At 48.7% G+C, this 23,346-nt stretch overlaps 1 protein-coding gene across 1 annotated transcript in view; it reads right to left on the reverse strand.

Moving 5' to 3' along the window:
• KSR2 (kinase suppressor of ras 2) overlaps positions 1-23,346 on the reverse strand; it is a 186,314-nt gene that overhangs the window by 87,499 nt on the left and 75,469 nt on the right. Inside the window, exon 5 of the mRNA XM_033136030.1 lies at positions 12,070-12,251. Coding sequence (XP_032991921.1) covers positions 12,070-12,251 — 182 coding nt within the window. The remainder of the gene's footprint in view (positions 1-12,069; positions 12,252-23,346) is intronic.

Below are 23,346 nucleotides of genomic sequence, written 5' to 3' on the forward strand. Positions count from 1 at the left end.
CAGAGAGACTCATGCACACTGTGTTCAGTGGAGCATCAAGGGAGGGAGAGGACAGAAATGTTGAACTGGAAGAGCCTTGATAGGTTTTGGGGGGGGAGCTGTTTTTAAGCTCATTTTGTTTTTAATCCTCAAAAGATGGACTGGCAGCAATTTCCTCTAAAAGAACATGGAAGCCAGTTGTTGTTGTTAAAAAAAACCTGAACATTTTACACACTCCTTGAACCTCTAAGCCAGGGTTTTCAAACCTTGGTTCTCCAGCTGTTTTTGTACTACAACTCCCATCATCCCTAGCTAGCAGGACCAGTGGTCAGGGACGATGGGAATTGTAGTCCAAAAACAGCTGGAGACCCAAGGTTGGAAAACCAAGCTCTAAGCAATGAAGTTGCAGGTGGGATTGCAATATCAGATGTCACCAAAGCTAGCTTGGCTCTGGGCCACAAATGAACATTGGGGGCTTGGCAATGCCAAGCGAGCATGAGAAGACTTGAGGTTGCTGTTGATGATGATCTGCCTTGGATTCCAATCCCCAAAATTAGGGGTTCCCCCCCAAAATGAAAACAACCAGAAGATTTGGGGACAGCACAAAGCCCATAGAGCGGGGAAGAGGGGAGGATGAGTCCTGCTACACAAGCAGGAGTCATTCTGCTCATGCAATGATTTAGCTGAATCGCTCCTCAAATTTGCATCCAGAAAGGGGTGGACTTGCTCTTGAGCATGTCCAGACAGCATCTTCCATTCAATTGAAAGCAGGCTTTTGAAATGAACCTGGAATTCAGAAGGAGGTCTCCCAGAAGTCACAGAAGTCCCTGTGGCTTCTTGAGGTGGCGGGAGGTCAATTCATCACCTCCCATTTTGGAAACTGCAAACCCTGTGCTTCGATAGCGTCAGAAGTTTAAGAATCCCGGCAGCGAGGCCGAAAGACTCGCCAGGCTAAGGCGAAGTTGAGGGAGGGCTGCGAGTGATAGTCCTCTCTTGGCATCAGCCGTCTCGCCTTGACAGAAGCCACGGCAGGGGAAAATTAGCAGCCTGGCAGAACGGAGAGGGTGACAAAGGGAAGGTCACGCCTCTCCTGCTCCCGCTCTGACAGAAGACATGGCAGAAGGGCCCCCGCAGGCCACGGCTGTCTCCCATTGACAGGCAGGTGTGACAACAAGGCCCAAGACCTGGACGGCACTCGCCCGCCTGGAAAGCGAGAGGGGCCAAGCAGGTGACCCGAGCCGCTCAAATAAACAGCCCGGCTGCGACGCATCCACTGCGCCGACAGTGCGCCGTGGAGCACTGAGCTTTCCTCCGTTGGTCTCAACTGTGCCAAGACTCTGTCCAGGAGAAGCTGACCGATGCCTTACACAAATGTCCACCTAGCTCAGTATTGCCTACACTGATGGGCAGCAGCTCTTCAGGGGTTCCAGGGAAGGTTCCCTGTAGTCCTACCTGGAAGGTGCCATGGGGAATTGAACCTGGAGCTTTCGGCATGCTCAGTATTCCTGAGCTGCAGCCCCTCCCTAAATACAAAGAAACACAGAAAGCCGCAGTATACTAAGTCAGACCACTGCTCCATCCTGCTCATATTGCCAACACTGGCTTGCAGCAGCTCTCCAGGGTTTCCAGCAGGAAGTCTTCCCCAGCCTTCCTTGAAGATGCTGCAGATTGAACCCGAGGTCTTCTGAATGCAAAGCAGATGCTCTGCCACTGAGCTATGTCCCTTCCTCAGATGTTGTCAGCTTCCCTGATGAATATGCACATAGAATGATAGGATAATAAAGTAGGAAGAGACCCCAGGGTCATCTAGCCCATCCCCGTGCATTGCAGGAATCTTTTGCCCAACATGGGGCTCAAACCCATGACCCTGAGATTAAAAGTCTTATGCTCTACTGACTGAGCTATCCACCATGGTGAAGACTTTGTTGTTCCACCAGGCTTTGGGGAACTGACTGCTTTTAAGGAAATGGCTTTTAAACAGTGCTGTGCTGTTTTTACGACCTGTATTTTAATAGGTATTTCTGCATAATCCTGCATTGCAGAAATACGCAGGTATCCCAAATGGGGATCAAACCCGCAACCTTGGCGTTATCAGCACCACGCTCTAACCAACTGAGCTATCCATAGGGCAACTCAATCTCTTGCTGCCACCATTAAACTAAGGGTTTAGATTACACTCTCAAAAGTTTTATATTGCATAATTTTTAATGGCAATGCAAACTGCTTAGTTGTGTTTATGTTTGTTTGTAAACAAAGGTTCTGCACTTAGGCAGGAAGAACCAAATGCACAAATATAGGATGGGGGACACCTGGCTTACTTGCAATACATGTGAAAAGGATCTAGGGGTCTTGGTGGACCACAAGTTTAACATGAGTCAACAGTGTGATGCAGCAGCAAAATCTAATTCTATTCTAGGCTGCATCAGCAGAAGTATAGTGTCCAGATCAAGGGAAGTAATAGTACCACTCTATTCTGCCTTAGTCAGACCACACTCAGAATACTGTGCCCAATTCTGGGCACCACAATTTAAGGATTTAAGACAATTTAAGAGAAGCTGGAACATGTGCAGAAGAGGGCAACCAAGATGATCAAAGGTCTGGTGTAAGGACGTTAAGTGGTTGCTCATGAGAAATCAGCCGAACGCAGAACTTCTAAAAACTAAGTTCTTTATTGTGCAGATATTTACAGTGGAGCAAAAGTTCAAACGTCCATCTCATCCCTCCGCAGAGTCCGGGAATGAACCCTTCCGGTTCTTGGTCCAGCAAAAGAGGCGCGGGATCCTGAACCCCCGCCTCCCCCTTCCACATCTTTCCTGTCTGCGAACTCGGGGCGCGGGAAACTGTCCCTGTTCCCCGCTTCCCCCTTGGTGCTCAGGCTCTGCGATCCCTTCACAGCCCCTGCGCCGACTTCCTGCCTCCAACTCCCCCTCCCCACTGGAGGAATGGTCGCTTCCTCCTGAGGAGGGGGATGACGAACTGGTGAACAAAGGGGGTGGTTCCCTGTACTGCAAACGATCCTGGGATGCTACCGGCCATGGGGAGGGGGGTTTCCTGACATCTGGAAACTAAGTCTTATGAGAAGCGCTTGAAGGAACTAGGTATGTTTAGCCTGGAACAGAGGAGACTGAGAGGAGATATGATAGCCATCTTCAAATATCTTAAGGGCTGTCACATGGAGGAGGAAGCATGCTTGTTTTCCCCTGCTCTGGGGGGTAGAACTCGAACCAATGGCTTCAAGTTGCAAGATAGGAGACTCCGACTCAACATTTGCAAAAGCTTTCTGACAGTAAGAGCTGTTCAGCAGAGGAACAGACTCCCACAAGAGGTGGTGGGCTCTCCTTCCTTGGAGGTTTTTAAGCAGAGGTTGGATGGCCATCTGTCATGGATGCTTTAGCTGAGATTCCTACATTGCAGGGGGTTGGACTAGATGAGCCTTGGGGTCCCTTCCAGCTCTAAGATTCTATGAAATTGCAACAGCTAATGACTGATGCAAATATCCATCTATCTTGTCAGAAAAGCTGAACCTCACACTTCCAGTAAAATGGGAAGCCACTCAGACGAGGGAATGAAAGCAGGGAGGAACCCAACATCGCCCCATCCCGCTGGGGAATCTAAGAAGAAAAGTGAGGCTTCCACGAGAAGAAAGTGCTTTTAGCCATTAAGCACTCCGATGTTTCAAACACACCCTGCTCTTAACCTGCTGATCTGCCGTTCCCGAATGCAGCCAAACAGCTCGTCCTAAACACCTTGTTGCATCTCCTTGCGGGTGGCAAGCAAAGGGGGTCAAAAGGGGTGAAGTCGCCTGGCAAAATACACACTTCTACATTATCTCCGAGTCAAGCCCTTTAAAGCAAACTGACAAATTAATAATAGGAAAGTCACAATTCTGTAGAGAGTACTAATGGAGGAAATCGGGCAGGTTGGGGGGGGGGAGATGTTCGCTGAGGATTTTTTGGAGAGCGGGTGGCAGAGGGGAGAGACCTAGGAAAGATGAGAATAATTAAATCGGCTGGGCAGCAGTCAGAACCTGCCCCCACTGGTGAGTGGTCAGAGGAAGAAGACTGGGAGGAGGTGGTGTCAGAAGCTGAAGAGGCAACAGGGTTTAGTGAGCAGGGACAGTCTGGGGCAGAGAGCAGCCCAGAAGCAGAAGCGGAAGCAGGAGAAGAGGGAGGCCAAGAGGCAGAAATAAGTCAGACTGGTGAAGAAGCCACAGTGTCTCCCCCTCCTGCTGCAACAAGCTCCCCCACACACACTGGCAACCCCGGTCTCCCAGACAGGAGAGGTATGAAGCAGGAGAAGCAAAGGTGGGCACACCGGCATAGTCTCATGCTGCCTGGGAAAGACCCAGGAGAGGAGGAGACTTAGGCAGCTGTGGGAAAGCAGGGACCTTCAGTCCCTGCATCTACCTGATAGGGACCTACCGAAGAGTTGCTGTGCATTAGGCCTGGCACTCCTTACCAGATCTTGTTTCTTCTAATAAAGAGTTAACTTCACTTACTCCGTGTGATTTATTGCTGGCTCACTCCTGACGCATCTATGAGGAGGGGGCTCTTGTGATCAGGTCTCACTTGCAGGTTTCCCCTTGGGAAATGTTGTTGGCCACCGTGAGAACAGGGTGCTGGACTAGATGGGTCCGATCCAGAAGGCTCTTCTGGTGTTCTCTTGAACCCAACAGGATGTGGAGCCAGAGCCAATGACAGGCAGAGCCAGATAGTGCTGGCTTGTCCACATCTCCCTCCTCCCTGCTGAGTTCTGCAAGGGGAGGAAGCTGAAAAGCTGCGTAGGCTGATCCTAGGACACACATGCCCCAATCCAGAGGTATGACACACCCATCCAGACAGAATTGCCCTGATGGTCAGAAGCATTTCTGCTAAACTTCCAATGATATCCAAGGATGGGTGACCATCTCTTGAGTGCTCCAGCGGGAGCTCCATTTTGGCAGCACCAGTGGTACAGGCAGTTCCCCCGCCCCACAGGGCGCTGGATGAAGGGGGGTGAAAATTCATAAAATTTTGTGCCCCCTTCATCCTTTTTACTAGGATTGATAGGAAATGAAATACCAAAAGAATTAAAAGGACTATTTATGCAGCCTCAAGAATGTTACTTGCTCAGAAGTGGAAGGAAGACAAAGTCCCGACCAAAGAAGAATGGATAACCAAGATGATGGATTATGCCGAAATGGCAAAGATGACCGTGAGGATCAGACACCAAGATGACAAGAAATTCATTCAAGAGTGGAAAAGGTTTATAGAATATCTTAAAGACCACTGTGTATACTTAAAAATGTCAGCAGGAGTATTGTGACACGTATAATGTAATATTAGTTTAAAAGGGTGGGGGATGTGAGAAAATAAATTAGAAAAATGTAATTAGATGCAAAGAAATAAGGGAAAATTTGGGAATCAGGGGAGGGGGGGGAAATCCAAGGGATTCCAGCAATTCCAGAAGTGTAAAATGAAAAGGATGATGATGATGATAGGGCACAAAATTGAGAAGATCCAAGATTGAGAAGATCCATTTGGGGGCACCAAATTTTGGAGAGTCATATGACCGAAGATTACCAAAGTCCACCCCTGACTTGGGAGCTGGAGAGAAGTCAGCTGGGGTGCCTTGAAGGAAGCCTAGGTGAGCGGCAAAGGAAGCTGCTGTCATACCTGGAGCAGGTTCTCCACCCCAGAAGGTATAAGCCACTCCCATAAAAATACATTGATGGGAACATACGACTCGGGTCAAAAGAATCCCTGCAATGGACAGGTGCATCTTCAAGAGTCAGGGTTGACAGTACAGACAGGACCTCTCGTATTTCAGCAAGGACTGTGTTCCACAATACCTGTCCCACCAGGAGAAAAGCCTGTCTCCGTGTCACCGCAAGCTGACCAGCAGCAACTTAGATATCATTTCCAAGGTGTGGTGACTGCTGGAAAGCTAGACACTTTGCAGTGCCTCATTGCATAATGCAAAAGTATGTAACAATCAAAACCAGTGATTTTTTTTATATATAACTATACATAACTGAACAAATAGCACGACGCAGCAGGAAACAGCTAATTAGATGCAGCATCAGGCGGGAAACTGCCAAGGCTGTCAGAAAATGAGCACCACCTTTGCCCACTGTCAAAGAGGGGGCAGAGCTAAGAGTGGGGGGGGGGAGTTTGTTGACTAATTCATACTTCCCGAAAACAATACACAGGGACCAAAATACAGCTCTTCTTCAATATTTGCATTTCTCCAAACTGTGAGATGTAGCAATCCATCAAAAAATAATAATAAAAGGGGGGTTTCTTCTACCAGCAAAAAAATAATACCGTAATAATAATGTACAAAGGTACATTCTATTATAGGGTAAAGAGGCTAGGAAATGCAGGTATCGGGCAAAAATGCATACAAAATGATGTCTATTAGGTGAAACGCCCACAAAAACTTTCACTTTAAAAAAAAAAATAGAAACTGATGTGTGGAACTAAACTTAAGATTGGAAAAATGAGAAATCAAGAGAAATTAAAATTGACACATTCATCCATTCCTAGGCAGGATTAGACTTACTTGGAAAGCTTGGGGCCACCACTGAGAAGGCCATGTTTCATGTAGCCAGTGACTCTGCTGGCACAGGAACCTGTTTTCTGCTAACCTTAAACAGTGAATTCAATAATCTTGGGCACTGCAGGGAAAGAGCTGGGGAAACTGCAGCTCAATCCAATGTAGGAACATAGAAAGCTGCCTGATACAGAATCAGACCCATCTGTCAATCCTACCCCAGCGCTGTCTCTACTGACTGGTGGCGGCTTTCCAGGTTTTCAAGCAGGGGACATGCTCAGTCCTAGTTGGAGATGCTGGGGATTGAACCTGGGACCTTCTGCAGACAAAGCCAATGCTCTACCATTAAGCTGTGGAGGTTCCCTTAAAAATAATAGCAAGATTCTAGTCCTCATGGTACTTGGGGAAAGCACTGATTTAAACATGGGCGAAGGAAGCTGCTTTATACAGAGTCAGGCCATTGGTCCGTCAGTAGTCTGTGCCCTCCAGGGTTTCAGATGGACAGCGTGGGGCATCCCCAGTCCTGCTTGGAGATGCCAAAGATTGAACCTGGTGGCATCTGCATGCAAGGCAGATCCCCCACCACTGAGACACAACACTCAACCACTTTCCTCATCCAAGCAAAATATGGCAACAGCTCCCGAAATATCTGCCTTTTCCCTGCAGCTCTGAGGATGTGAGATAAGAAGATGCTAAGAAAGGCCTGGCTGCTTCTGGCAAGATCTCAACCAGGCAACTGATTGAAGGCACACACACAGCCCACGGAAATGCCTTTGGGCTGCTATTTAACTTGCGAAGGAAATCACGCCGCCGTCATCCCGTCCCCCCCGGGAGCAAAGCAGGAGCTTGGCTTGGCGATCTGGGGCATGCCATGTCACCGATGACTTCAGCAAAAACTGCCAGAAGGGAACCCTCAGCAACACCGATAGCAGGCAGCAACGCTGATGGCCTGACCCCTTCCATCCGGACGTCTTCTCCTGTTTTTACGACATTTGCTGCATTGATGGGGTTCCTCCCCTCCCTTCTCTCGCTGACAAATTGCCAGTGAAAGAAATGGCTACTAGCCACAATGGCTATGCTCTGCCTCTGGCTATGGTCAGAGGAGGCAGTGCTTCTGAAAACCAGCTGCTGGAAACCATGGGAGGGGAGAGGGCTCTTGTGTTCAATCCTGCTTGAAGGTTTCCAACAGACATCTGGTCGGCCACTGTGAGAACAGGATGCTGGACTAGATGGGCCACTGGCCTGATGCGGCAGGATCATTTATATTTTAAATAAAGAAGTGGATCCAACAACAGAATGTTGCAGCACCAAAGTGCTCTTGTTTGCTGTTGGCCACAGTGACATGAAGATGCTCTGGTCCAGGGGTCTGCAACCTTTAAGACACAAAGAGCCACTTGGACCCGTTTCCAAAGGAAAAAACAACAACTGGGAGCCGCAAAACCATTGTGACATTTAAAAAAATATAACGCTGCATATATTGTTTCTTACCTTAATGCAATAATAATAAATAACGTATAGAAGCCAATGCAAAGTATAATTAGTAAAAAGAACAAGAATAAGTTCTTACTTTTTTGCATTGACTCAGGGGCATACCCAGGATCAAAACTGGGGGGGGGGGGCCAAGCCATGGTCGTTCAGGTTGTGACATTTCAGCACGGAAAGGCGAATGAAACCAAAATTTTAGGGAAATTATATATAATTATAGCAGTGCTTTATTACAGTAGTTATTACAATTATTTGCTTGGTTTTTTAAAATTTTTATTCTAGTTACATGTCTTATACCAGGGGTGGCCAACTCCCAAGAAACTGTGATCTACTTTCAGCAGTGATCTACCCCCGTTTTGGGGGGTTCAGCTCAAAGTTGTTTGGGGTGTGTGTGGTGGGTGGGAGAGAGGGCTTCCCCCTCTAAGATAGGTTGGCAAGCGAACTAATAAAGAAAGAAAAAGGGTGGGTGGGAATGGAAAAGTGGGGTGGAAAAATAAATTGGGGGTGGGGTGGGTGGGTGGGGTGGGGAGGATATCTATTAAAAATATGTAGTAGTTTAAAAAATAAAAATAAAGGGGGGAAATCTTTTTCTTCTTTTTCCTTTTTTTGAAAACAAAAACAAAAGGGGAAGAGAAAAGAAAAAGGGAGGATAGAGGGAGAAAAGGGTAATAATAAAAATTCAAATAGAGTGGCTGCAGCAGCTGTGGGGGTGTTTGTTTTTTTTCGTTTGTTTGTTTGTTTTAAAAATGGGATTTCTCCCCTTGGATTAAAAAAGGAGGGGAGGAAGAAAAAGAGAGGGCGGTGGGAGAGCAAGGCAAAAAGCCCAAAAGCAAAAAACAGGTTTGGGGGGGGGAAATCGCGCCAGGCACTGCAGCGCGCCGGCCTCGGGGCTCCGGGCCCCCGAGCCGCCCTTGGGGCCGTCGTTGAGCATGTACACCGCCCACGGCGAGCACTGGCGAAGCACCGGTTGGCGGAGGTTTCAGAAGCAGCCCGGACGTTTTCGCCGCCCCCACCCCAAAGCAGCTCTACTTCATCCTGTCGGCGACCATCACCGCCCTCCCGTCACGGCGATGCCTGCGCCTGTTCCGCCCTCCGCGCGGCCGCTTTGAAAAGGATTCCGCCCGACAGGGGCCGCTCCAATCGCCGCCGCCACCTCCCGCCGCCTTTATTATCCCGACTCTTTTTCTCTCTCTCTCTCTCTCTCTCTCTCTCGATAACTCGCAAAGCCCAGCTCCTTCTTCTCCCCGCCCTAACGCCACCCTCATTGGCACGTTCCCCTCAACAGGAACAGGCATCCCGGCGGCTCATTGGCCGGACGAAGCGTCGCTCTCCCGTGCCCGTCTCCCGCCTTCATCCTCAGTGGCTACCTCGGCGGTAAGGCCCCGGCTCCGAGCCTATGTGCCAAGGCGGGCGATCTGTCCTGCCAATCGGCACGCCGAGGTGGTAAAAGCTCAGCCCTCCCCACACGCTTATTGGTGTGAAGAAGTCACTTCCTCTCTCTGGGAGTGGTCAAGGTGGACATCAATCTTGGGTCTGTCCTCGGGAACCCCGAGAGGGCTGAGAAAGACCGCCCAACGTTGATGCGGATTATTCATGGTTTTTTGGCCCCCTTTTTTTTGCCGATAACCATTTAATTATTATTGAAAGGGGCATGCCGGAGCCGCGGGAGACCTGTCAGAGAGCCGCATGCGGCTCCGGAGCCGCAGGTTGCTGACCCCCGCTCTGGTCAGACCTCACCTGGAATACTGTGTCCAGTTCTGGGCACCACAGTTCAAGAAGGATACTGACAAGCTGGAACGTGTCCAGAAGAGGGCAACCAAAATGGTCAAAGGCCTGGAAACGATGCCTTATGAGGAACGGCTTAGGGAGCTGGGTATGTTTAGCCTGGAGAAGAGAAGGTTAAGGGGTGATATGATAGCCATGTTCAAATATAAAAGGATGTCATATAGAGGAGGGTGAAAGGTTGTTTTCTGCTGCTCCAGAGAAGCGGACACGGGGCAATGGATTCAAACTACAAGAAAGAAGATTCCACCTAAACATTAGGAAGAACTTCCTGACAGTGAGAGCTGTTCGGCAGTGGAATTTGCTACCAAGGAGTGTGGTGGAGTCTCCTTCTTTGGAGGTCTTTAAGCGGAGGCTTGATAGCCATCTGTCAGGAATGCTTTGATGGGTTTCCTGCTTGGCAGGGGGTTGGACTGGATGGCCCTTGTGGTCTCTTCCAACTCTATGGTTCTATGATTCATTGCTGGACAAAGTGGGTCATCAGCCCATGTTCTTATGCATGATCTTGCCACCGTTCTCCATGCTTTTGTAATGTCCAAGTTACAGTAGATTAGTATTATTTTTTAAAAAAGAAAAATGCATTATCCATGTAGAGCCGGCTAGGAAGCGTGTTTGGGAGTTTGGACTAGTCCAGAATACGGCTGGCAGTTTTATGAATAGGGACCTACCGGTTCAGTCATCTTTCACCCAGTGCTACTTGGAATTGTTTTGTTTCCTTTCTCTGAGCATTATATCCTCCTTGTTACAATAAGATCTTTAAGTCTCAAAAACACAAGGACACCTAAAAATAAGATATAACTCACAGCCGAGAAAACCTAACAAAAGTAATTTAAAAAGAAGTTAAAAAAATGGATGGCAGAATTATATTGTTGGAGGTCTACTATACAGATGTAGTTGAGAGATTCTGGGCAGATAAAAGAAAGCACATAGTGAAACTATGGAACTTGTTCCCACAGGAGGCAGTGATGGTCACCAACTTAGATGGCTTTAAGAGAGGGTTAGACCAATTCATGGAGAAGAAGGCTTCCCACTACTCACCACAATAGTTGTGTTCTACTTCAACCATCAGAGGCAGTAATGCTTCTGAATACCAATTGTTTGGAACCACAGGAGGGGATGGATCATTTATATTTTAAATAAAGAAGTGGATCCAACAACAGAGTGTTGCAGCACCAAGTGCTCCTGTTTGCTGTTCCAGCCAGCCATCTTTGCCCTTTCCCAGAACACTCCATTGTATTACTCCCACACACCTAGTTTTCCAACTTTCCCCTCCGACAGTCAGGCAACAGACTGTTTGGGGGTTATTGTTCCCCGGGGTATGTGTGTTTAAAAATACATTTTGTGCTTTTGCAAACTGCAGTCTTCTTCCCAAGCCTGCTGGTGTCTCCCTGTCTACTCCACAACAGCAGAGGTTCTTCCTTGAGGAAGAAATCTTTATTGAGGTAAAGATAAGAGATATAGACGGGACTCAGCTACATTTGTACAGAAACAACAATTTGAATGTGTTATGAACATGCAACACCAGATGGTGCCAGACAGCAGAAAAATTTTCTACGTGGTTTTCCATAGGTTTTTTCTTTTGTTATAATGATCTAATTTCTGACGTATTTATAGTGGTTATTTTCCTGTGCATAGATCCACCCTTAGACGGTAAAGGTCAAGCAGCACGGACAGGGCAGCCCCATGACCCGCCAGTCGCTCGCCGGCTCACCATGGAAGCAGCAGCGCTAGCCCGGATGCACTACGCACACCTGGAAATTCCGGGCATGTGCGGTGCATCCGTCGTGCACCGTGACGCCCCGCCCCCAGGGGGGGTGCCTCCGCTCCGCCACCCTGGGCGGCGAAGAGGCTTCCTCCGCCACTGGATCGGGGGAAGGGGAGGTAGTGGCCTTCTCCAGCCTCTGTTCACCCTCTGTGTCATGCTGTTCCCCTTCCTCATCCGTCTCAGTCTGCCACTGCACTCCTGAGTCTCTCATGAATAGGTGGTGCCATTTGTATGAAAACTGCACCCACCCTGGCTATTGACATCGGGCAGGCTCCTTTGCTGTGCCTTGTGCACCGAAAGCCAGTTCTGGAGGCCAGGCCTGTGTGGAAAGACTTTAGCCAGCCCCCAGGAACCCTTATAAAATTCTATGGAATTGTAGGATCGGAAAGGACCCCAGAGGGTTATCTGGGCCTACCCCTGCAATGCATGCTCAATGCTCTGGCATGATTACCAAAACAAAAACAAAAACAAAAACTAAACCCTTCCTCCTCTCCCGCTGTAGCCCCACGTCTGGGCTGACTTACTAGTGGAGAAGGTGCCATCCGTGTGGACAGGAGGGGTGGAAGGGAGGAAAGGCGGGTGTCCGACGAAGAAAGACCGCAGGGAGCGCTCTGAGAGAAGCGGGGAGCGCTGGGCAGGGATGTTCTCGCAGCTCCCGACGCTGTTGTGGATCTTGAGGTTCAACGGCTTGTTCTTTTTCTTAGCTCTGAGGGGAAAGGAGAAGGTAAGGCATGAGGAAGAACCACAATGGAAGGAAGATAATGCTTACCGTACTTTTCCGTGTATAAGAGTATGTTTGTTTCATTAGAAATCATGCTTAAAAATTGAGGATAGGGCATAGGGTGCACGTTAGATTGGCCGCTATTGTGCGTGTCATTGGTTGCTGCATCAACGGGTGGTGTTGATTGGCTGATGCTCCAGCAGTTGGGGGGTGATTGGCAGCTTCTGCTGGTGATGGGACACACAGGAGGCAGATTTTGTGGCACGTTTGGGTAAGCGATTTTCGGCACACAAACACCCCGTAAAAAGTTCAACAGCTCTGGGCAATCCTCCATTTAAAAAGTTCTACAACTCTGTGCCACCTCACCCCATTTTCTTAAATGTGAGTCCCCCCTCAGGGCTGTCTTAGGCAGGTGCGGCGCCAGGGTGCAAATATCTGCCCAGTGCCCCCAAATTACCACGGATAGTGGGGGGGCGAAGCTGCACACAGCCAGCCATGGGGGGGGGCCCTGCAACTCTCCCCCATGCCGCTGTGGGAGACCAATTGTGGCGATCGCACACAGGGTCCCCGGACGTTTCACGGTCGATTGATCCCTGTGCCACCACGCTCTCCTCTCTCGCTGCCACCAACCAGGCCCTACCTGGTAAACCTATTGAGTCCAGTCAGGGTTAAATTGTAAAATCAAACTTATGTTTATTTATTACAGAATAACAAGCATGTGGTTTCATAAACGACTGCAAACAATGTCAAACATGGGTGTCTTCCCAGACCTGTAACTCCCTCTACTAGCTCTCCCTCACTTAACCACTTCTCAGCTATTTACTTGGCTTCTATTCTCCTAACTGGTCTTGACTCAGTTTTCCTGTTACATTAACTTCACCTACGCACACTCTTTCTTAACTCACTCCCACTCCAACCAACCTCCCAATTCCAACCCACTCCCACAACAACTCTCTATCTCCACTGCCCACTAAATGTCACTCTGACTCCACCCCCTCTGGGTTCTGGCTGGTAAGCTGGTTTAACTATTTCACCTCCAGCACCTTCATGTTACCGTCACACCAATCCCCGCAGAGGCTTGGGAAGGAAGCTGCACGCCCGCCAGCCACATGGTTAACGGAGTGCAGCTGGCGTGTGTGCAGGGAAATGAGAGGCCGCCGGCAAAACCGCACAGCTCCCCCACTCGCTGGGGCCCCCCCTGAGAGGCCGGCGCCCTGGCGCAATGCACCACTAAGCCCTATGGGAAAGACAGCTCTGAGTCCCCCCAAATAGGAGGAGTCTTATACATGGGGGCGTCTTATAGACGGAAAAGGACGGTAAGTTTTCATTGACTGGAAAACAACAACAACATGCAAGTAAAGGAGAGGCCAGGTCAGAGGAAACAGACAAGAAATTCCAACAGAGCAGTCCAAGGAGCCACCTAGCTTAGCATCCTGCCTCTGACAGCGGTCAGCCACCAAAAGCTTCTAGGGAGCTCTCTTGCAGGTGACAGACAGAAGGTGTTCTAGTTGTTTGCTTGAGCTTTTAATGGGAAAGAACGATGCAGATCTCAGACCCTCCAAGTGACCCTATTTCTAGAGACAGTCCCAGATTTACAGAAACTGGGAGAGCAGAATTCGAAAACCCCACTCAGCCATGAAGCTCACCTTGGGCAGTCACCATCTCTTAGCCTAGCCTACCTCCCATGGTTGTTGTGAGGATGAAATGAAGTGGGCAGCAGGAGGAGAACCATGTAAACCACCTTGATATCCTTGGGATATCTTTGGAGATAAAGATGGCTATAAATAAAAACATTTTTAAAAAATGGGAGTGAGGGTGGATGGAACGGAGTGTGCTGGGAGAGAGCCTGGATGGCTGACTGAAACAAAAGCCAACGAGGTTAATCTGAGGCATGATTGTTGCTAATTTAAAACTTAGCACTCAACACTGTTGAAGAGACGTGGGTGGCACTGTGGTCTAAACCACAGAGCCTAGGGCTTGCCACTCAGAAGGTCGGCGGTTCAAATCCCCGTGACAGGGTGAGCTCCCGTTGCTCGGTCCCTGCTCCTGCCAACCTAGCAGTTCGAAAGCAAAAAGTGCAAGTAGATAAATAGGTACCGCTCCGGTGGAAAGGTAAATGGCATTTCCGTGCGCTGCTCTGGTTCACCAGAAGCAGCTTAGTCATGTTGGCCACATGACCCGGAAGTTTACGCCGGCTCCCTCGGCCAATAAAGCGAGATGAGCGCCGCAACCTCAGAGTTGTCTGTGACTGGACCTAACGGTCAGGGGTCCCTTTTGTTGTTGTTCAGTCGTTCAGTCGTGTCCGACTCTTCGTGACCCCATGGACCAGAGCACTCCAGGCACGCCTATCCTTCACTGCCTCTCGTAGTTTGGCCAAACTCATGTTAGTAGCTTCGAGAACTCTGTCCAACCATCTCATCCTCTGTCGTCCCCTTCTCCTTGTGCCCTTCTCCTTGTGCCCTCCATCTTTCCCAACATCAGGGTCCCTTTACCTTTACCGTTACTCAACACTGTTACATTGTGCAGCTTGTCCCACTTGTCGGAGAGACATTCACTCAGAGATAACCCTGGCGTTGGCAAAGGAGAATTTCTGGGAGCAGAATTCTTTCCCCCATCTCAGCCTGTGCTGCCTATGCAGGAATAGGGGGCCTCTTCACCAGGAACCAGGACGGCTCATTCCGCCCTCATGTGGTGGGAAAGGGAACGGGCCGTTGGAACTCAGCCCCGACAAAGTCAACTGGGGCCATTTCTGCTCAGCTATTTCTCCATTAACTCTTCCCAATTTATCTTGCCTAGGCTGCAAACACCCTGATTTATGTCAAGACTGGGATGATACATCTTGCGCCTCCTCCTGCCCCCTACACCCAAGTGGCAGGTGTTTTAGGAATAGCCGCCTCAATCCATCTCTGTCTCCTAGGCAATTTCCCTCTTTGCGGAGAGCTCTCCCTCCTCCCCCTCCCCTCCTTCGAACCGTGCAAGTTCAGCCAAGCAGCGACGCTGAGCTCTAAGCAAAAACCTTGTTAACTTCCTAGATCGGGGAGCACACTCCTGTAAGCCGGCTATGATGGAGAGCACAGTATTAAATGCTTCGCTGAAATAGGATCTCTAAAAGTGAAGGATTGTTAGCAGACACCCTCTTGCCCCCCCATCCCTCCCCAACAAAAAACATTATGTAATCAGAAGCTGAAGATTCTACAGTAGGTACCCATCATCATGGGGGGAGCTGTAGCAAGCGTGAACGATTCACAAGGGTTGGTGGACTCATAGAAACTGTAGAAGATGCCTCATACCAGGTCATACCGAATACCAGTTGTATTGCAGATTATTATTGTTATTGCTGTTGCTATTGATATTATTATTAATATAATATAATATAATATATATAATATATATAATATAATAATATAATATAATATAATATAAACTACAACTAATCCAGAATGCGGCAGCTAGACTGGTGACTGGGAGTGGCCACCAAGACCACATAACACCGGTCCTGAAAGACCTACATTGGCTCCCAGTACGTTTCCGAGCACAATTCAAAGTGTTGGTGCTGACCTTTAAAGCCCTAAACGGCCTTGGCCCTGTATACCTGAAGGAGCATTGCTGCCCCCATTGTTCAGCCCAGACACTGAGGTCCAGCGCCGAGGGTCTTCTGGCGTTTCCCTCACTGCGAGAAGCGAGGTTACAGGGAACCAGGCAGAGGGCCTTCTCGGTAGTGGCGCCCACCCTGCGTAACACCCTCCCATCAGATGTCAAGGAAATAAACATCTATCTGACTTTTAGAAGACATCTAAAGGCAGCCCTGTTTAGGGAAGTTTTTAATGTTTGGTGTTTTGTCGCATTATTATATTATTATTATTATTATTATTATTATTATTATTCTGTTGGGAGCTGCCCAGAGTGGGTGGGGAAACCCAGCCAGATGGGCAGGGTATAAATAATAAATTAGTGTTGTTTTATATTATTATTTGTACCCCACCCATCTTGATTGGGTTGCCCCAGCCACTCTGTGTGGCTTCCAGCATATAAAAACATAATAAAACATTAAACCTTAAAAACTTCCCTATACAGGGCTGCCTTCAGATGTCTTCTAATGGTATTGTATCGTTACTTATCTCTTTGACATCTGATGGGAGGGCGTTCCACAGGGTGGGTACCACCACCGAGAAGGCCCTCTCCTGGTTCCCTGTAACCTCACTTCTCAAGGTGAGGGAACCTCCAGAAGGCCCTCAGAGCTGGACCTCAGTGTCTTGACCAAAAGGGAGACTTCAGCATGAAACTGCTGGTGATGATTAAAGCGCACCAGGATCCCTTGTTGGCTTTGCCACAACGAACTGCCCCATTGCCATGTGATGCACAGACAGCACTACGCAAATGGATGAAAAGCTGCATTAGAAATAAATGTATATTCAGGTTCCAGATTTAGGATCCCAACCCATTTTGTTTTGTAAGCGCAGAGAAGAGAAAGGGGCCCTAAAAGGTCACACAAAGGGAAGGTGACGGTGCCAGGTGCTTGCCCTCCCAGCCAACAGCAGACATCCTTCCTGTGTGCCTGTTGGCAGCACATGCCCATCAGATCCCTGGGCATCTGGAGAAGCCCTCCGTAGGAAATGACCGCATTGCAGAACCTCCAGAGCCGGCCAAAGTAGCTTGCAAAAGAGGGAGGTGAAGGGGGAAGAGAAAGAAAAACAATTATACAACCTCTCCCTAATGTGCTAATTGTTTCCTAGCACAGGAAAATGTGGCGCTCATTTCCACATCTTGTGCTGGATAGGGGACCCACTGCAGCCAATTGCTTTCATTAGCCAAAAGGACAATTGAATCAAAAGGAGGTTGCGCAACCTCCAGGCTCAGTGGCCGGCATTACTCCTCCTATGACCCCTGCCAGCTGGAACATGATCATTCATGCTGTCATAACAATAGCCACGCTATGGCCAAGGCCTGGCCACCACCTTTCTGGGACCTCCTGGGTAAGGTTCAGAAAAAGGGCAACCAAAATGATTGATGGGGGTGGAGCCGCTCTCCTATGAGAAAAGGCTACAGCGTCTGGGGCTTTTGGGTTGCGAGAAAAGGTGAGGAAGAAGCTGCATGCTATAAAATTAGAACATTATGCCTGGCCTGGAAAAAGTGGATGGGGGGGGGAATCTCGTACTTGGGTCCTGCTTACAGGTTTCCCATTGGGGAATATGGTTGGCCATTGTGAGAACAGGATGAACTAGATGGGCCATTGGCCTGATCCAGCAGGCTCAGGGTTTTTATGTTTGAAGAGATTAAGAGGCAGCATGATATAGGTGGACAAAATGATGCATGGCATCGAGTAAGCAGGCAGAGAAACATGTTTCTCCTCTCTGAGAGGGAGTGTGGTGTAGTGGTTAAGAGTGGTAGACTCTTAATCTGGGGAACCGGGTTCGTGTCTCCACTCCTCCACATGCAGCTGCTGGGTGACCTTGGGCTAGTCACACTTCTTGGAAGTCTCTCAGCCTCACTCACCTCACAGAGTGTTTGTTGTGGGGGAGGAAGGGAAAGGAGAATGTTAGCCGCTTTGAGACTCCTCCGGGTAGTGAAAAGCGGGATATCAAATCCAAACTCTTCTTCTTCTTCTGATAACCCTCAAACTGGTGGGTGTGCCATGGAGCTGAATGTCGGGAGAACCAGGACAGATAAAAGAAAGGACTTTCATGCAGAACATATGGAACTCGCTCTCGCAGGAGACAAGAGTTGGCCACCAATTTGGATGGCTTCAAAAGATGGTGGCAATGTTCTACCTTTATGGTTGAAGGCAGTATGCTTCTGGATCCAAGTTGCTGGGAACCACAGAAGGCGAAAGAGCAAGAGTGCTGCCATATTTTGCTCTGAAGCAATGCCATGGATGGCTCCAAGTAAACGACGCACCTCTCCCCAAGAGAGGTGGAGTACAGAATGAGATCTTTCAAGCTCCTGCCTCCAAGTTATCTCCTCCAGGCTCCATCCGCTCGTCAAGAACTTCAGGGCCTCTGGCCTGAAGATGGGAGCTCCTTCTCCATTCCATAGGCTCCCACCTGCTAGGTACCCCTGGTCTAGTGAGGTGCCATTGGGACATTTAGTGCATCAGGAAAAGGTGCCTGTAAGGGGTCCTGACTGTGGCCTTACAGGGCCTTGTGGTCTGCAAAGTAATTCTGGGTTCTCCTGCTTGATAGCCTCAGGTCCAGGGGTCTCCTAATGTCCATCTGTCAGCTCTGAGCCCTGGACCTGACCTGGCTCCTCACCTGATGTCCCGTCAGCCCCCAACTCTAGATGTGGGTTGCATCCAGATTGAGGGGTCATGGTTGGCACTTTGCTTAGGACCCACTGAAACCTGTCAAGCTGCCACAGCCTTCCCCAAGAGAACTGAATTCTGTAACACCCAGGTGAGACTACTCCAAAAGCGGGTTGGGGTGTCGATGCAGAGCAGGCTATGAAGGGTGTTCGGGAATTTGGACTAGTTCGGAATCCAGCTGCCAATTTTATTAAGCATCTTTCACCCGGTACTTCTCAGCATTGTTTCAATGATCTCTTTGAGCATTTTACATCCTTGTGTCGTTATATAATTGAGCTTGATGCAACTAACAAGTACAAATTGCAGCAAAGAAAACCTAACAACAACAGCAATAATAATAATAATAACAATATGAAAAGGAGTAAAAATCAGACAACATAAATTATATTGTTGGAAGTCTGCTATAAATGAACTCTGGTGCCCCCCGCAGCTGATCTCCAGACCACTGCTAAATTCAGAGGTCTTCATGACAAGCACCACTCTCCACCTGTTATTCCCAATCCCTGGAAGTCAAAGGCATACTGGAGGGGAAATATAGGCAGTGTGACTAGTAGTCATTGAAAACCACCACAAAAAGCACACACACCTCTCATTCCCTACTGGGCAGGCCAACCCCTCCTTCTTGAGTCTCCAGTTTCAACCCAACGCCTTTCTGCAGCATTTATTCTACGAACATGACTCTGCAGAAGCTCATATTCTTCTCCCAAAATCCCCATTTATCACTCAGTTTTGGGTCATTAGCACCAACGTTGCCATCAGTCTCACACATCCCACAGAAGAGGCACACACACACACAACAGAGAGAGAGAGAGAGAGAGAGAGAGAGAGAGAGAGAGAGAGAGAGAGAGACTTTCAGCACATCCAGCACCTCAGATCTCAATGACAAACTCCGAAAACCAGGCAGGCTGGAAGTGCTTTGCCGGTGACAAGTTGTGAGAAGGACTGTCATGTCAAGAGACTCCTTTGTGTTCATCTCTACAAGCAGCTGCGATTCCATGCGAGAGCAAAAGGAAAAAGAGACACTCCGGGCCTGAGATCCGAGAGTCGGAGCAGATGGCAGCGGTCCTCAAAGCCACAAACACTAAATAATAGCTCCCGCTGTTGGGAGGCAATGTGCCTCTGAGTCTCAGTCGCTGGAGGAATCACAAGTGGGGACAGCTCCATTGCACTCACGTCCTGCTTGCCACGGTGACTATGTTCTACTTCAGCTTCAGGAGACATGATGCCTATGGATAGCCCCTGGGAACCACCAGTGGGGAGAGTGCTGTTGCATTCAGGTCCTGCTTGTAGGCTTCCGATGGTTGGCCATGGTGAGAAGTGGATGCTGGGCTAGATGGGCCCTCAGCCAGACCCAGCAGGGCTCTTCTGGTGCACTTATTTCTTTTATTCATGGAGCTGGAGGCTCCATCAATGGCTGCTACCCATGAATGGCTCTGTTGTGCCTCCGATGTTGGAGGAAGTATGCCCTCTGAATACAAGTTGTTGGCAATTGCAGGTGTGCAGGACCCTGCTTGTGGGCTTCCCACTGCGGCATGGAATCATGGATCTGTAGAGTCGGAGGGGACCCCATATAGCCCAACCTCCTGCAAAGCGGGAATCGCAGCCCCAGAGCTCCAGGGTTATGTCCTAGCATGGACTGTCTCCACCAACAGTCTAGCCACGGGACTTTGCACCAGCTGGAGCCCTCCAACCAGGCCTGGTAAGAGGACAGCTAAGTGGGGCTACACCCCTAGCACACCACAAACACATCCCCACAATGTCGTGCTCAGCCCCGCTCCCTGGAGCCCTGTTCATAGCCCAACAAAGTTTCAGGAGGGTTCCTCTTTTTCCTCCCTCTCTCCACCCATAAATCAGTTACAGGCTAAATATTTACCGAGGAAAATCATTTCCTAGGGAGCAGCGCCATGACAGCTCTCATTATTAGGAAGGATGAGTGATTCTCAGCAGAGATTTTCCCCCATAACCCCCTCCCCCCCACCCACCCTTCTCCGGAAAATAAATTTAAAAGGGGGGGGGGAGAGAGGGAGATGAATGATGTTCAATGCCTGACATCAGTCATCTGCCTCTATTGCTGTGAAGGCCAACAATAAGGCCGGCTGTAGCCTTGGGCATGCAATGGAGTGGGCCAGGAGAAGGCATAAGCTAATTAAGAGCAGGACCCCTGCCCCCCCCTCTCCCCAGATATAGGGCTGCAGTTTAGCTAAGAGAGCACCTTGCCCCATAGATGTCCACTCGACCACTTCCATCTATGGAGCTTGCTCTGTTATAAATGGCACACAGAAAGACCTTCCCCATTCGCAAGAAATCCATCTTCAATGGGGCAGCACCCCAAACTTTGGAACTCCCTGCCTATTGACAACAGGCAGGTGCCTTCACTGTACGCTTTTCAGCACCTGCTAAAAACTTGTTTGTAATAATAATAATAATAATATAAATAATAATAATAATTAATAATAAATTTATACCCCGCCCATCTGGTTGGGTTTCCTCAGCCACTCTGGGCAGCTCCCAACAGAATATTAAACAGAATAAAATTTCAAACATTAAAAACTTCCCTAAACAGGGCTGCCTTCAGATGTCTTCTAAAAGTCAGATAGTTATTCATTTCCTCCTGGACATCTGGTGGGAGGGTGTTCCACAGGGCAGGCATCACTACCGAGGAAGGCCCTCTGCCTGCTTCTCTGTAACCTCACTTCTCGCAGGGAGGGAACCGCCAGAAGGCCCTCGGAGCTGGACTTCAGTGTCTGGGCTGAAAAATGGGGGTAGAGATCCTCCTTCAGGTATACTGAGCCACGGCTGTTTAGGGCTTTAAAGGTCAGCACCAACACTTTGAATTGTGCTTGGAAACGTACTAGGAGTCACTGTAGGTCTTTCAGGACTAAGTGTTCTATGGTCTCGGCGGCCACTCCTAGTCACCAGTCTAGGTGCCACATTAGCTGCAGATTAGTTGTTTAGACCAGCCTCTCCAGAATGTTGTAGAAAGTTGACAGGTCTTTTAATCTGTTTTTTTAGCTTATGGTTGAATCACAGGTTCCCCCCCTGCCCTGCCCCGGGGTTTTAAATAGTTGTTTTTTAACTGTTTTCTGCTGATAATGTTATTGTTTATCTCTTCGTAAACCACTTTGAGGGGTTTTTTTGGGGGGTGGTTACAATCAAGCACTATTTAAATTTTACGAAATAAATGTATAAATGAACTTCCCATCTCCTGCTATGTGTACTTCAGAAGGATCATTGGTACTGAGCACTTATGTATTATTAGGCACAGGTGCACATTATTGCATGAATCTGTTTACAATAGGTCACATGTAAAGACAATGACCTGGACACCAGAATTCAAATCCCCCATTCAGCCATGACATTCACTGGGGTGACCTTGGGCCAGTAGCTGTCTCTTGGCCTAACCTACCTCACAGGGCTGTTGTGAGAATAAAACAAAGAGGAGGAGAGACTACATACACCACCTTGAGTTCCTTGGGGGGAAGGTGGGATATAAATGTAAAAATAAATAAAATAATAAGAACCGAGTGGTGTGCGTCTCTTGTGTTTGCTGAGTTTTCTGAAGGAATTTGTGGCTCAAATGCATGCATATATTGAGAGGGGGGGAAATACATTTAACAAAATGTAAATACATACTGCAAGACGCCTGCTTCTTGGGAGGAAAGCAATGACAAACCTAGACAGCATCTTAAAAAGCAGAGACATCACCTTGCCGGCAAAGGTCCGTATAGTTAAAGCTATGGTTTAGTGATGTATGGAAGTAAGAGCTGGACCATAAAGAAGACTGGTCGCCAAAGAAATGATGCTTTTGAATTATGGTGCTGGAGGAGACTCTTGAGAGTCCCATGGACTGCAAAAAGATCAAACCTATCCATTCTCAAGGAAATCGGCCCTGAGTGCTCACTGGAAGGGCAGATCCTGAAGTTGAGGCTCCAATACTTTGGCCACCTCATGAGAAGAGAAGACTCCCTGGAAAAGACCCTGTTGTTGGGAAAGATGGAGGGCACAAGGAGAAGGGGACGACCGAGGATGAGATGGTTGGACAGTGTTCTCGAAGCTACTAACATGAGTTTGGCCAAACTGCGAGAGGCAGTGGAGGATAGGCGTGCCTGGCGTGCTCTGGTCCATGGGGTCATGAAGAGTCGGACACAACTGAACGACTGAACAGCAAGAAGAAGACACATTTTCAAGTGAGCTTCCCCTCCCCCCATTTTTCTTTTACAGAAGTGGGATGCAAAAGAATCAGCTCACTGGAAATAAACAGATTTTTTCCTCCCCTAGCTAGAAGGAGGCAGCCAGGAGGAGAGATAAACAATCCGAACCAAGGCAGAATAAAAGAGAGAGAGAGAGATTACTGGCTGTGAATAGAGGTGACCAATTCTGTCAATTTCTATTTCTCTCAGTTTTTCATTTCCCCCCTCTGAAGTTCAGTTCTCCACATCAGTTTGCTCTTAAAGGGGGGGGGGGGGGGAGAGAGAGAGAGAGAGAGAGAGAGCTGATGAAAATTCACCAGCATTTTAGAGCGAATTTTTCTTCATATGCACAGTTCTGCAAGGTGATTTCTCCTAACGTAATGCCTTTCTGCACACCACTTTCACTAATGTGATCCATGTTTGTGCTCATTTCAGCCTGCCTTTCTTCATTGGAGAGCTGCATTGCAAGATTCAGACAAGAGCGGATTTCAAAGGAGGCCTGCGTTTTGCTTTGCGTGCTGTTTTGGACATTGCGAATCCGGCAAATTTAGGCAAATTTGCCTTTACATGCTGGCTTCACTGGCCTCCTCCC

The sequence above is a fragment of the Lacerta agilis genome, chromosome 17 (assembly GCF_009819535.1).
Source record: "Lacerta agilis isolate rLacAgi1 chromosome 17, rLacAgi1.pri, whole genome shotgun sequence".
NCBI lineage: Eukaryota > Metazoa > Chordata > Lepidosauria > Squamata > Lacertidae > Lacerta > Lacerta agilis.